The sequence below is a fragment of the Erythranthe guttata genome, chromosome 4, assembly GCF_056151865.1.
Source record: "Erythranthe guttata isolate IM_541 chromosome 4, IM_541, whole genome shotgun sequence".
Classification (NCBI taxonomy): Eukaryota; Viridiplantae; Streptophyta; class Magnoliopsida; order Lamiales; family Phrymaceae; genus Erythranthe; species Erythranthe guttata.
Window position 1 is genome coordinate 14213948 of NC_142536.1, and position 16454 is coordinate 14230401.

The window sequence follows — 16454 nt, forward strand, 5'->3', positions numbered from 1 at the left end:
ATTATTGAATTTGAATTTGAATTTATTAGGTGTAGTTAATGGAGTACTTGTGGAAGATGGGCAAATACATACTTGATCTGAGACCATTTCTAACAAAGTAGAGGGGTTCTCTGACTCTTGTACAAGTGTGACCATTTTTATGGTATTTATTTGGCCAAGGTTATTTGTTTTGTTGATTTTTTAGGATATTTTTGTACAGATTAAGACTGTTGCAAAGTGTTTATTACAAGAAAAGAATATTCAGAAATTCAGTGCGAAAAAATATTTGGTTATGAAATTTATATTCAATAGATACAAGTCAAGATACCTCAATTTATTATGCAATGGCAGTAGAATTACGTTAATTAACTATCATTGACAGTATAATTACATTAATTTACTGTCAGTGACAACACAATTACAGTTAACGTTAAGCGGCGGACGTAAACAAAAAAAAAAAAAAAAAAAAAAAAAAAAAAAAAAAACACTAATAAAAGTCAACGCCGGAAACCGGCGAAAAAATGTGGAAGAAAAGAAAAGAAAAAAGAGAAAAAAAAAATGAAAAGTCAACGCCGGAATCCGGCGGCCAAATTTGTTTTTTTTTGAAAAAAAAATTGTTGGAAAAAAATAGTTTTGGGTCAAAATTGAATAATTTGTGAAATTTAGGGTCAAATTGAGATTAAATTAAGTTAAGTAGGAAATTGGAGCATATTAAAGCATGCTACAATTTTGAAAAGTCAACGCCGGAATCCGGCGGCAAAAAATTTTTTTTGAAAAGAAAAAGTCAAAATTGAATTTTTGTGGTCAAAATTAGATTTTTGTGGACAAAATTGATTAAATTGAGGTTACAATTAAGAATTGGGCATATACATGAATGTTTCCTTTATTTATAATAAATATTAAAGGGGTGGGCTTATTGGTGAAAGAGATATAGCCCATAAACGTAGAATAATAAAGATGCTTGGTTGGGAACTTATGCACAAAAACCCTTCTATATAATGCATTTTTTTAGTATACATCCCCTATATAGTAATTTTTTAGGATATATTATTATTATTATTGGGACATATAAAAAGTTTTTTAAGTCAACAACATTCTTATAAAAAATATAATAAAATAAATAAGTCAACAACTAAAGACTCTTCACCAATATATAAAGGGGTAATTACAAATAAGTCCATGAATGGGTACTTATTCATAAAGAGATCCAGACAAAAAACTCCTTTACCAATAAGTTTACATATGGTCCAGATTTTTGTAAAAGACTAAAATAACCCCTCATACTTTAATATGCTCCAATGTCATCATTAACTTAATTTAACCTCAATTTGACCCCAAATTATTCAATTTTGACCCAAAACTTTTTTTTTTCAAATTTTTTTTTCCCGCCGGATTCCGGCATTGACTTTTCAAATTTTTTTTTTTCTTCCGAATTTTTTCGCCGGTCTCCGGCCTTGACCGGCGGCGTTGACCTTTTCGAATTTTTTTTCTTCTTTTCTTTTCTTTCTTTCTGTAACTTTATTTTTTTCGTTTAAACAGCAATATTGCTGTGATTGACAGTAATATTAACTATATTACTGTTAAACACAGTAAAATTAACTAAACTATAGTTTAACGCAGTAATATTGCTATATTAATCTCTAGCACAGTAATATTAACACAACAAAACTCATTATTATTGTGTAATAGAGTAATATTACTATGTCGACCGTTCAACAAATGTAAACATAATAAAAAGCCAAAAGAATTAATATTATTGTGAGTGACAGTAATATTATTACGTTACTCCATGAATAACTCAAACAAACAAAAAAATCCAAATAAAATAATAATATTGATGTGGTTGACAACAATATTTCAATAACAACAGTAATATTACCGTCAACCACTGTAATATTAATGTGTTTACAGTAATATTACAATAATAGACAGTAATATTATTACGTTACTCCGTGAATAACTCAAACAAAACAAAAAACCCAAAAAAAATAATAATATTGATGTTGTTGACTGTAATATTATTGTGTTTACAATTATTTTACTGTCAACGACAGTAATATAGTTACGTTGACTTGTCAACAAATCAAACAAAATAAAAAAAAATAACAAAAAATAAAAAAATAATAATATTACGTTAATTTACTGTCAACGGCAGAACAATTACATAAATGTATTGTCAACGGCAGTAGAATTACGTTAATTAAATATCATTGACAGTATAATTACGTTAATTTACTGTCAGTGACAACACAATTACGGTCAACGTTTAGCGGCGGACCTAAAAAAAATAATAATAAATAAATACTAATAAAAGTCAACGCCGGAGATCGCCGGAAACCGGCGAAAAAATCCGGAAGAAAAGAAAAGAAAAAAGAGAAAAAAAAATGAAAAGTCAACGCCGGAACCCGGCGGCAAAATTTTTTTTTTTTTGAAAAAAAACAATTGTTGAAAAAAAAGGGTTTTGGTCAAAATTGAATAATTTGTGAAATTTGGGGTCAAATTGAGATTAAATTAAGTTAAGTATGAAATTGGAGCATATTAAAGTATGCTCCAATTTTAAAAAGTCAACGCCGGAGACCGGCGTTGACCGCCGGTCAACGCCGGAATACGGAGTCAAATTTTTTTTTTTGAAAAGAAAAAGTCAAAATTGAATTTTTGTGGTCAAAATTGGATTTTTGTGGACAAAATTGATTAAATTGGGGTTACAATTAAGAATTGAGCATAATAATGAATGTTTCCTTTATTTATAATAAATATTAAAGGGGTGGGCTTATTGGTGAAAGAGATATAACCCCTAAACCTATAATAATAAATATTATTGGTTGGGGACTTATGCACAAAAACCCTTCTATAGGGGTGATTACAAATAAGCTCATCAATGGGTATTTATTCATAAAGACATCCAAACAAAAAACTCATTTACCAATAAGTCCACACATGGTCCTGATTTTTTTAAAGGACTAAAATAACCCCTCATACTTTAATATGCTCCAATGTCATCATTAACTTAATTTAATCTCAATTTGACCCCAAATTTCACAAATTATTCAATTTTGACCCAAAACTTTTTTTTCCCGCCGGATTCCGGCGTTGACTTTTCAAATTTTTTTTTTCATCCGGATTTTTTCGCCGGTCTCTGGCATTGACCGGCGGTCAACGCTGGTCTCCGGCGTTGACTTTTTCGAATTTTTTTTCTTCTTTTCTTTTCTTTCTTTCTGTAACTTTTTTTTTTTCGTTTAAACAGCAATATTGCTGTGATTGACAGTAATATTAACTATATTTCTGTTAAACACAGTAAAATTAACTAAACTATAGTTTAACGCAGTAATATTGCTATATTAATCTCTAGCACAATAATATTAACACAACAAAACTCATTATTATTGTGTAATAGAGTAATATTACTATGTTGACCGTTCAACAAATGTAAACATAATAAAAAGCCAAAAGAATTAATATTACTGTGAGTGACAGTAATATTATTACGTTACTCCGTGAATAACTCAAACAAACAAAAAATTCCAAACAAAATAATAATATTGATGTGGTTGACAGAAATATTACTATAACAACAGTAATATTACCGTCAACCGCAGTAATATTATTGTGTTTACAGTAATATTACAATAATAGAGAATAATATTATTACGTTACTCCGTGAATAACTTAAACAAAACAAAAAACCCAAAAAAAATAATAATATTGATGTTGTTGACAGTAATATTATTGTGTTTACAGTTATTTTACTGTCAACGACAGTAATATAATTACGTTGACCTGAAAATCTCAATATATGTGCTGACATGGATGATTAATCCACGTGGCCACTCATGTGTATGCTGTTGTTGATATGCTTGTGAAACCAACTCATATTAACTCAAATTACCCATGCATTGGCACCCAACAAAACTCATCTGTAAACTTTGCTAGAGAAAACGAGCCACCATTGTACATTCCCAAAATACCCATTTCAACTTTGGAAACGAACCACCACCATGCAAGAGACCCATTCCCACCTAATTAAGAGGAAATTCTGATCAGAATTGACTGTAAAACAAAGAATTCTTTTTGAGTAGCTTAACATATTATAAATTTCATTCAACAAATCCAAATATATTAATTCAAAGTAGAAATTGCATTGCATCAGATTTTTGTATGATGGAAAACAATTGTCTTTTGGGGATTATCGAGGCTATTTATGAGTACAAAGAGGTGTGATATTAAAGAAATTAGCAATTTGGAAAAGAAGGATTATGTTCTAAAGAAGATGCAATCTGAAATTGAAGAGGGGTTGGCTCTTACGTATCATGTGCGAAGCATATGCTATTTTCCGTCCAAACTAACCAGCCAAATTGACGGAGGGACGGAAATAACAGAAAAATGACAAGTTTAGGGATGGATAATGTCACTCCAACTTGTCTAGGGACGAAAAACGAATAAGTGGTAAAGTATATGGACGAAAAGTGTAATTATCCAACACTTTGTAATACTCAATCTGTACAAAAGGTATCCTAAAACTCTAACAAATGAAAAACAAAAAACAAAATGGGTTTCATACAAAATGGGTATAGATAATTGTTACATATCAAAACAATTTCAACCTGAATTAAAAAGTTCAAAATCTGCAATTCCAAATCACTTAACAATTACATAAAAAGAAAAAAAAAAAAAAGAAAAGAAAAAGTAAACCAAAATAACGTGCACTGTGAAAACATGTCGGTAAAGATACTTTAACCCGAGTAAGTTTCGGGACTAGAGAAAGGGGAAGGCTCCTCAAATGTAAGGAATGGCTGTAGGAGATTTCCGTGTGAAGGATGGTCCCACTCCAATGATTCCCACCATTCTCTCTCGTTTTCCATTATCACGATTTCTTCAAGAGCTGGCGGAGGAGAATAATTCATTTGTCCATCCACAAGTTCTCCAGGAAAATGCAACGGCAATTTCTTCAATAATGGACATCCCCATAACTCAATTTTCTCAATGGAACCGCACATCATTTTTGCCTCACAGATGTTCTTCAGTTTCGGCAGGTTATGTATCTCTAACCTTTTCAACTTGGGGAGATCGACATTTTCTGACGCCACTGCTTGTATTATCACTTCTATATCTGGACAACCTATAATCCATAGTTCTTCAAGGTATGGGAAACCCGACCCACGCAGCCCCAGCTTCTTCATCTTGTTACAGTATAAAATCCAAAGCCTTCTAAGAGAAGAAAACATGATCAATTGCTCGTCTTTCAGAATGCTTTCTATTCCGTGGCAAAGTTCGATTTTAAAGATGTGAAGATAACCGGGAATGTTGAAGTCATCCGAAAGGCACTTGCTTAAGCCCTCACACTCGTCGAATGTTAGTTGTTGGGTGTCACTTGCCAGTAATGTAACCACTTCTCTCTCCTCTCTAGTCGTCTTAAAGTCTGTCGAGCTAAACTCCACACTACTGAAGTTCATATCGTTATCAAAAAATTCATAATGTAGAAGATCCCCCACTTGTATACGATAGGAAACTGCGTACCCCTTACTCTTTTGAGACTGAATAAATCGATCAAAATCAGGAACATCTTTGAATCGCCCCTCAAACTCCTCCATCTCTTTCAACATCTCGATTTCTCCAATTGGTGCCTCTACATAATACGGAAGATAGAGACACTTGAGCTTTCTGAGATGGACTAGAACATCCGTGGGGAAAATCGAGATAGACCCATAGAAATCTCTCAGTGACAAGAATTCGAGATTGACTAGTTTTCCGAGTCCTTGAGGCACTTCCCTGATGATTGGTGTAAACGAGAGGTCGAGCTCCCTTAGTTCCTTCAGCTTTTCCAAGTTGGAAATACATACAAGACTACTGCAATCTCTGAGGATCAAGGCCTTGAGGCTCTCTAAGTCAGATACAGAATTTGGCAACTCCTTGATCTCAGTGCCAGACAAATCAAGAGTGCGTAGGCCATGCATTTTTGAAAAAAATGAATCTGCTATGTAATGCAAGTCTAAGTTCCAACACAATAGTAATGTTGACAACTTAGGACAATTAGGATACACGCAATCTGGAATTCGCTCTATGTCATTAAACACCAAGGACACCTTCTCAAGATCCTTTGTCCACACTTCCTCGTTCGGAATTTCTTTCAAACGATATCCCCCAGCTTTTACCATAGTTTTACCTTCAGTGATCTTCAGGGCCATGCTTCTTACTAGATCATGCATCTTCACACAATCACGGTCATCATCATCACGAGTCCTTTCTAGTAAACAAACACTCACTAATTTATCAAGTATGGTGTGGCCCTTGTCGATTTGTGCTTTCATCCTCTTTCTTTTCTCGACCAACTCTTCTGTAATGAATCTTCGAACCAATTCCTCTCGTGATATGTCCCAGTCTTCAGGATACAAGGCGCAATACAGAAAACAATGTTGTAATACAGAATCCAATTGATCAAAACTATACTTGAGAACTTTAAAAACTTTAACATCCATACGGTCGTTCCCCGTAGCAGATTCTTGTAGTTCCTCCATTGCATCTCTCCATGCATGAACTTCAGTCACACCCCTCATGCTTCCAGCTACGGTGATGATCCCTAAGGGCAAACCGTCACACATTTTCACCATAGACTTTGCAATTTCTTCTACTTGTCGATTTAGTGTCGTTTGTCTTTGTCGTCCATGTATTTCACAGAATAAGTTCCATGCTCCATCCATATCTAATGGTTCCACTTGAATTAATTCTTGGCAATTCATCTGACGACACACGTCTGATGAGCGACTTGTTATAATCAATTGGCAACCCTCAACACGAAGCGGATCTCCCAGCTTTTCCAAAATGATATCGTCCCACAAATCATTCTCCCACAAATCATCCAATATGAGGACAAACTTCTTTCCAAGCAATAGTAAAGCTTTGTGCAATCTCGCTGCTCGTTTGTCTTCATCGCGCTCGTCCGAAAGGTCCAACTTTATAGCACGGGCTATTCCATCTTGTAACATCGTTATGCTGAACTCTTGGGAGACTGTGATCCAAAAAACGCATTCTTGAGTCAATTCTTCTAGTAGTCGGTTGTGGATGTGCTTCGTCAGAGTAGTCTTGCCCGCACCACCCATGCCGTAAATCCCAATGATCGGCACTTTATCAGTCACCAAAAGTTTCCAAATTCTTTCAACATTCTCCTCAAATGCTTTACCGACCAGCTTAGTTGTCAACAACGCCTCCCCTCGGATATCACAAGCATCAAGAACAAGTTCACCGAAATGACGACTTTGCTCAACAAGTTTGTCTACTCTTTCTTGCAGTTTTGGTGCTCGATCGCTCCCCAGAAACTTACTAACAAACCCTTCAGAATCTGCTTCGTTTTCAAGTGCAGATAATTCGGTTTGAATAACTTGCACCTGTTTCAACCAGTCCTCAACTTCTCGTTTTCTTTTCTTCTTACCCGAGAGCTCCGAGTTCTTGATTTGTTCGTCAACATCCGACGCTTTGGCAGTTAAGGAATCTAAGCTTCTTTTAAGAGAATCTGAAACGGATTTGATGTTGAGTCCTCCACTCACAATGCGGTCTCCATGATCAATCAGCTTATCCCCAATCTTGGAGAAAATTGAGCACACCAGCGTTTCAAAAATGCCCATCTGTGGAGTTCAATTAAATAAAATTAAAAAAAATAAAAAATAAACAAGTTATTTATAAGTATGCATGATCAATAGTGATGAAATTTATTTATAAGCAAGCAGCAGAAGTTTCCTCTTTCATGTCTAAAAAAAAGAAAATAAATTACAAAAGAAGGAATTTCCTCTTTCATGTCTACAATTGTAAGGGTTACATACACTATATTTACATCATCTTCGGAAATTCATGAACATTATATTTTGAAAATATTACAAAGACCTTCCTTAATGTTTTTATTTTTACGAAAGTATTTCTTTTCAAAGAAGATATTAATATTGAGATATTTTTACTCTTTTTGTATATAAAATGATAAAAGTAATTAATTTTCCATTATTAATAATTATTATGTTACATACAAAAGCGTATTATTTTCTAATTTTATTAAAAAAATATATTATTTTTTATTTAAAAAATATTTTAGTGAAAACAAAAATATTATTTCACGAGTGCCAATACTGATAATTATTATTTTACATACAAAAGCTTAAAATTATTGTCTAAGTTTTTAATTTTCTTATGTTTTAGTTAATTGAAATTTAATTTTTAGTTAAAATTAAACGTTGAGGGGGTCTTCATCATGTGTTAAAACTACTAGGGTCTATGTGTTATTAGACTTAACCTTAAGGGAGAACCATGTAATTTACTCAAAATTAAGTTTAACATCTTTTAAATAATTTTTAATTATAAACATTTTTTAAATATTTAATATTGTTTATTAATTATTCGTACAACATTTATTAAAAAAAATTGTTTTTATTATGTAACCTATAGTGGATGTCTATAGGAGTTACAAAATCATTAGTGTGTAATTAGAGGTGATAATGGTGGATGTTAAGGCCATTCATTCCCTTGTAACTCATGACCTTTTGAATGGTCTTCTTGTACTATAAAAGGGACACCATTGTATGGAGTAGACACACACTTGAATAAGAATACAATACATACACACACTTGTTCTCTTCTTGTATTTTCCCTTGTTTTATAACACGTTATCAGCACGATTGTTCTACTTAAATTTTCGAGTAAAGATGGTCCAAGGAAGATGACTCCATAGCCATAGAAGATGAAAGGGAGTTGATTTTAAATTTTTTATTCTTTTTTGAATTGATAAAATATTAACCATCTTAATTTTGTTGTAGGTGATTTTTCGTGCAATTCACGAGTTCTTACTTTGAGCCTAGTTTTGGACATGATAATGTTCGAATTTCAGAAAAGTTCAAAATACGAAACTTGTAGAAGTTTTTGTTGGTTGTTCGGAACATTTTGAATCATCAAAATCGGATCCCGATCGAGGGAGATATGCTTGAAATACCCAGCTCTGCCAAAGCTGTCCCTTGTGCGAATTTTTGAGATGAACATGATGTTCTAAAAACAAAAAGGGATGATTAAAGGCATAAAGCCTAGATTACATACGAGATCAGAAATCTCGATTGAGTTTATTAGACTTTACGTCTAAATGATAAGACTCTTGAACATTTGAGTTAGAGGGTATTCCCCATTTATAGTACTATTCTTTCATGATCAAAGTACTATTACGATTTTTATTATATATTGAGGCTTGAAGCCCAAATCGAGCACGTGCAATCAAGTGACTCGAAGATTTGAGTGGTATATTAAGAAGAAAAAAAACCCACTTGTTCTCTAGTTTATGCAACTTGAAAAGGTCCATCAATCGAAAAAAAAGAACTCGAAGTTCATAAATTTTAGGCTCAAATTAAAGCCTAGTTTAAATATGAAAGCTTGAAAGCTTATGTGGAGGAATATTAAATATAAAGGCTTGGGGCCTAGATTAAATTTGAAGACCATAAGTCTTGATTGAATATATTAGACTCAAGGTCTAGGTATGATACTCAAAATTGAATATTTGAGTTAATGAGTATTTTCCACTCAAGGTACTATTATTTTACGATTAAGTACCAATTATAAAGGCTTGATGCCTAAATCGAGTACATAAATTCAAGGTATAAAACTCAATCCTTGATATTTGAATAGTATATTGTACTCGAAAGAACTATCCAGTTTGTGGTTCAATGATATATATGAAAATTCGAGTTAATTATAGTACTATTATTTCATATCAAGTACTATAATGATTTATATGAGGCCTTCATGCTCAAATCGAGTATATAACTTTAAGCAATAAAACTCAAATTTTGAGATTATATATAAATGTACTCGAAAGGACTATTCCTTTTGAATTCAATGAAATGAGACATATCACACAATTCAAAATTATTTTTGATAGCTCAAGAAGAAACATAACTATGAGCTTTGGATCATTGAAGTTGAAGATCCATTTATGTGTCATCAAGAAATAACCAAATATTTCATAATGAAAATGTGTCTAGAAGACACCGAGCAAAATATTATTGTTTCATTTTCAAGAAACGAGTACTTAATTGGGGGTTATGTGTCTTGAACACACAAGTAAAAATAACATTACTTCTAGTTACTTATGAAGAAAAAGAGAGATAGATATTTGATCATCTCTATAATTTGCTCTCTTTAAATCTTGACTTTGTTGTTTTGAAAACGACAAGTAAAATATTTCGATATATGTGTCTTGAAGATACATATAATGGAGAATTGTAAGAGAAAATATTCTCTAAGTTTGTGACTTGAAATGCTACCGTAGTAGCAATATTTGGATCTATATTATGATCATGAAGTTGCAACATAAAAATTAAAGTTGCACTCGTACTAGCAAAAATCAAGAAAATTTCATAGCATATCATACTATAATACGAGTTGTGGAGCTAAAATTGAAATAATGCAAAGCTCGTTTCATTGTTGTTATTCTTTGACAGGTAAAACAACAAAATATTTCAAGAGATATCTTATATAGATATCATGGTGCTTATTACAATTTATCTAACCATTAGAGGTGTAGAGATGTGAAAAATATGAAAAATGATTGGTGATAAATCTATTTTACGATAAAGCATGTTGATAAGTTTTATGAAGCACCAACAGAAAAGCATGTGTTGATTTTGGAGTCACGCTATTGACCAATTAAATTAAAGTTTTTGAATCACAAAAGTTTAGTGATGCAAATTTCACTCCAAATCCATATCTATGGAGGTATGTACATGATTTTTTTTAATTGGTCTAGATGAGATGAGAAGAAATTTCAAACCAAACGAAAAAAAAGGAGATCTGGTTTTCGCGTTAAAATTTCAAACCCTCTGCATATTCTGATTTTTCGAAACTTACGGTTTATTACTTCAAAATGTTCAAAAAATTCATTTTAGTCCTCCGAATTTGAAAATTTTACAATTTAGTCCAAATGTTTTTCAGAATATGCAGCTCGTTCCATTCGTCATCCGCAATTGTGAATCTATTTCAACATTTTCAGTTTTCACTGATTTTTAACAAAAATATCAGCCTTGTTCACGAAGTTTTAAAAATTTACATTTTGGTCCCTAAACTTTCAAAATTTACCGTTTGGTCCCTGAATTTTCATAGTTTTGAAATTTGACCATTTATGTTCAGAATCTGATAGATTCTCAAATGAAGTTATATTCAGCCACATAACATGATATCACGTAGTTTGTTTATTATTTATGCTATGCAATATTTTGCACCCCTAATGGGAGATATTTCTATGGCATACATTGTCAATTTGCCATTTTAATGAGACAATTTTCCCGCCGTTAAGAGGGAGATAAGAAGACGGTTCTTGTATAACGGCGTGAATTTTATGAAATGATCTTTGTCTCATTCACATTTGTGCATGGAAATATTTAATCACAAAAGAAAAAAAGAAATCATTTGCAACAATTTTAATGTGTAAAATGCTAGATGCATTATTTATCGACAAAATGACAACTTGAAATTATTACTTATGTTGCAAATGAGTGCAAGAGAAAATGTCCAAAAAGGACACATTGCACATTAGATGTTGCCATGAAAGGCTTATAAACGAATGTCCTCAAAGGACAAATTTCACATTGTGATTGCATCGTGAATCCCTAAATGATTATGGTACACAACTAACCAATCTTAATTTATACATATAAGAGGGGGAGATATATATGTTGGTTCGAATGATTAACACCCTTATAAGTGGTGTATATACCGTTCAATTAAAGTCTACTAGCGCTAGTAGCATCATACTCTCATCCTATTACTTATCTCATTCATGAAAGGATTCGTCTTAAAGACGATGTTGGGGGACGCCTCAACACCAATATCCATTACTATGATTTGAGAATTTCTGCCAGTTATGGTGGCATAAATGAAATACATATTTGGATGAGAAAATCATTGATGATTATATGGTAGCTACCAAGACCATTATAAATCGAACCATTATGTGCCAATAAATAGTTGATTGGCAAATAAATCATGGTTAGCTTGCTCTCTAAGTGAATAGAGAGGCATTTGAGACTATTAGTTCTCAATTTTGTTGTTGTACCGATATAATATCTTAAAGAGTTGAAAATTCTTTTCGAATGAATATTCATGTACCAAATTGAATTTGTTTAGTTTGAAAATAAAATGGACAAGTAGTCCTCAATACCCCCTCCACATTGTGAAACTCAAAAGCGCGCGTTTTGTCCATGTAGGACATTTTATTGAAATAAATAATGAGCTCAAGCACATAAAGTATTATGAAAACTTTATTGATGCAATATAGAAAATTCTCTATAAGAGAAAAATGCATGGTACATGAAAAGATATGGATCTCAAGAAGAGATCGTACCCACAAAGGCTACAATTCCCATTTATATGAATATAATTCTCTAAGGAGAATCCGGTACCGGAAAGTGAAATAGTGAGCTCTTCATTGATTAATTATGAAGAAATATGGGGAGTACTAAAGATGTTATCGAATAACTATATGTACAATTATTTTTATAATGTGAAGAGCTTGAAGCTCATACATTTTGATAGATGTCGACATCTAATTGGTCATTAGTATATGCATTCACAAATGCAATTGACCATGATTATTTGAAATTATTGATGAAATAAATTGTACATTGACTTGAAGTCATCACACATAAGTTGTGGAGCCTTTAGTACAAAGGTGGGTAAAATCATTGCGGTAAATCTGAATGCCTTTTGGAAATATATTTTTGTGATGCAATCACTTTATGATGGTATTTAAAATTATTTGACATGCACCATATGGATGCAATTACCGCATATTTATATGGATCATAACTTGTTATTTCAAAGAATTGAAAATGCTTGAAGCATATAATAAGAGGTCTCATGAGTTAGACCCTACGAATGATCCATTTACATATTGAAGAATACGGTATTGTCACCTTAGTGAATACCTTGTTTACAAAAGGAATAATCAAATAAATTGATTCCTATTATCATTTGGGGCGAATTAAATCTTGTTGAGACTCATGAAGAGCTCACACAGATCATCAATTATTTGATGAAAAAATTCGAAATGAAAATATCTTGGGAGGATATATATTTTGCATTGATCTGCAGATCGAGCATTTGTCGAATGAAATATTTATCCATTATTTGTTTATATATATGATAAAGCTCATTCATTGAGTAAACATATGATTGTCCGATCTTTGGACATAAGAAATATATTCCCATCCTTTCTCGAGGAGATAATGAAGACCTTGGTCCTAATATATGAGGATAATATTGTCTGATTGCACCAACGAGATTTTGGCTATATCAAAGGAGGTGGCTGACGAATTATTGAAGATTTGTAAAGTACTCGAGAGTTAAAGAAGAAAGATGACATGACAGTTATTGATGGCAATCAAATAACGAGTTTGCAAATCTCAATGTCGACGATCTTACTCCAATGTCTCATGCTAAAATCAGGGGGAGCATGATCTACAACATTGAAATGTGTCGGCTTAACGATCTATTGCCAGCATCAGGGGGAGTGTGATTAATAACCCAACACTGTACTCTTTTTCCTTCGACCAAGTTTTTATCCCAATGGGTTTTTCTTGGCAAGGTTTTAACGAGGCAGTGTATCACACTCTCAATAGTCATAGACATCCAATGGGGAGTATTATGTAACCTATAGTGGATGTCTATAGGAGTTACAAAATCATTAGTGTGTAATTAGAGGTGATAATGGTGGATGTTAAGGCCATTCATTCCCTTGTAACTCATGATCTTTTGAATGGTCTTCTTGTATTATAAAAGGGACACCATTGTATGGAGTAGACACACACTTGAATAAGAATACAATACATACACACAATTGTTCTCTTCTTGTCTTTTCCCTTGTTTTATAACAGTTTTGTGTATTGTTTTTTTCCTACAACATTTCAGATTAACGAAATGTGTGTATTGTTTTTCTCTTTTTGACAAAAAAAGAAAAAGAAAAAGAAAAAGATCAACTAAGCAGGCCAACCGATATTAGCGAGTAAACGGTTCTTCGACAAATTTGTTAAAATGTAAATGAGTGAATTAATGTTGTCGGTCAACTAAGTAGGCTGAATGTGGTCAACTAGACTCATTTTTCTGTAATTCTTAATGGGTGGAGGAATCAAATCATCAATCCATATAATTGACTACCCATTTTCATGAATTCATCATTAAACAAATAATAATCTTTGCTTATTTTCCTGTATTCAGTTATTCAAGTAACTGTTTCTTTTTCCATCTAAAATAATTAACTAGATTTGGAATTCAGTACAATACTACACAATTCCCCACATGTAAACATATATAGAACAAACCACTCCCTTTGATCACAATACAACATATTATTAACAACTCAAAATAAAGGTAAATTAACTGATTAATTATTATTACCTTCGATGCTCAAAAGAATATTCTATATATGTTGTACACCTGCAGATCTACATAATGAACCACATAATCAAAGTCAGATAACTAAAGATAAGAATCATAAAAAAAAAGAATTAAAAAATAGAAGAATTAATTTATCCATTATTTATCCACTATTAGTGTTATATAGAATTGCTAAAAAAATTCTATACAATTAATATTAGCATATAAACCCCCTTCCTTATAAAGCAATTTTTTGGCACTGTTCTTCCAAAAATTTAATTTTTTCTTAGAAAAATAATGGGGATCAAAATAATTTTATTTAATAGATTGGAACATAATATTACAACAGATTTAAAAACCCATTTACAGTAACAATAAAATACAAAAAAAAATAAAAATAAAAATTAAAATAGGATTGAAATGAATCACCTTTATAAAATGCAAACTGATCAGCCGAGAATGAAGATAAGAAGTCAGATTGAATTTACAAAACTGAAAGATGAGAAGTGAAGATATGAAGTAGTATGAATGGTGTGAAACGTCTGACAATTTTACAACTACTTGCAAACGCATTAATCATCAAGTGGACAAAGACAAGGAAAGACGCGGGGCGAGAGGGACCATATATAAGATATTTTACATATATAGTTTAGGGCAAATTACAATCACCCATGAGGTACGGTCAAATTACGAAAAATTCACTCTTGTTTGGATAATTAAATCTATCCCCATCAACTATAAATTTTCTTATGCCTCCACCCTTATGGTGTCAAATTCAACATAATCATCAGGATTCCGTGAAATATGCTCTAGTTTGTACTCGTTTTGTGTAAAAATACAGTTTCTGATGCACCACAATCTGATATATACAAGCCAAAAAACACATCTTATGATCATCTTGCTTCAAACTGTGGAGTTCGAATGGGATAAAACGGGTACTAAAGTTATATTATTCCATATAATCAAGAAGATTCCATTAAATTTGAAACCGCAAGGGTGGACGAGTAAGAAAATTTATAGTTGAGGGGTTTGTTGTAATTACCCAAACAAGGTGGGGGTTTTCGTAATTTTGTTATACCTCAGAGGGTTATTGTAATTTACCCTATAGTTTATATTGGGAAACTTCACTTTGCACTCTTGAATATCGCAAATATACCCCTCAATTACAAAATGTATCAAATACCCCTCATATTTGTATTCTATTTGAATATGCTGCCATCACCTATTGATTTTCTTGTTGTCCTTTTTTTTTTTTGTTCCTAACCGTGCTACCTATATTTCTATGTACTAAAATTCACATATATTTTCCATAGAATAAAAGTGGGGGTAAGATTGTAATTGCTAAAGAAAATATTACACAACTAATGTCTTTACATTTTGTAAGTTTGACCAAAAAATACAGGCCGTATTTGTACGTTTCGTAATTGAGGGGTGTGTATGTTACTCAACTCATAATTCAGGGGTGTAAAGTGAAATATGCCCTATTTTTTATGGTAAATTACGGCTATCACCCTAAGGTAAGGTCAAATTACAAAATCCCCCCTTTTGATTAGTTAACAATGTTTTGAAAACCGAACTGGACACCGAACTGGACGGCCAACTGGGTCACGGCTCGACCGGTTCGACCGCGGTTCAATCGGATTTTTGTATTTTTTCTTCTATTTATTATTTTTATATAATTTTAATATAATTATATGATAAAATATCAATTAAAAATCCAATACGTTGATAAAAATCAACCTAGAAGCTTAAATAATATATATTTATGCATAAAATTTAAATACAAAACACCAAAATATTCATATATATATACGCAGCCATATGTTTAAATTTTACAAAAGTAACTGTACATTACTTTGTTTATTATTTAGTTTTACTGTTCATTATAGTAATTTACCTTTCTTTTCATTATCTCCAATATTTTATCTTTTTTATTTTTTGTCCTTTCGGTTCAAATTCCCCCGTCAACCCGACTTCTCTCTTTCTCATCCTTTCAATTCCATCCACTCACCATCCAAGCCGCCACAAGAAGTTTCTTCTTATTTCCGACCATCCAAGTTCTTACTCAAGCCTTAGATTTAGGGGTG

The 16454-nt window shown here is 32.2% G+C and overlaps 1 protein-coding gene across 1 annotated transcript; it reads right to left on the reverse strand.

Moving 5' to 3' along the window:
* Positions 1 to 4433: 4433 nt before the first annotated feature.
* Positions 4434 to 15189, reverse strand: LOC105973465 (disease resistance protein At4g27190-like). Its single transcript, XM_012998489.2, has 3 exons — positions 14797 to 15189; positions 14389 to 14435; positions 4434 to 7595 (listed from the first exon to the last, which is right to left on the reverse strand). The coding sequence occupies exon 3, from the start codon at positions 7593 to 7595 to the stop codon at positions 4710 to 4712; it is 2886 nt and encodes a 961-aa protein (XP_012853943.2). The 5' UTR covers positions 14389 to 14435; positions 14797 to 15189; the 3' UTR covers positions 4434 to 4709.
* Between the last annotated feature and the right edge of the window lie 1265 nt (positions 15190 to 16454).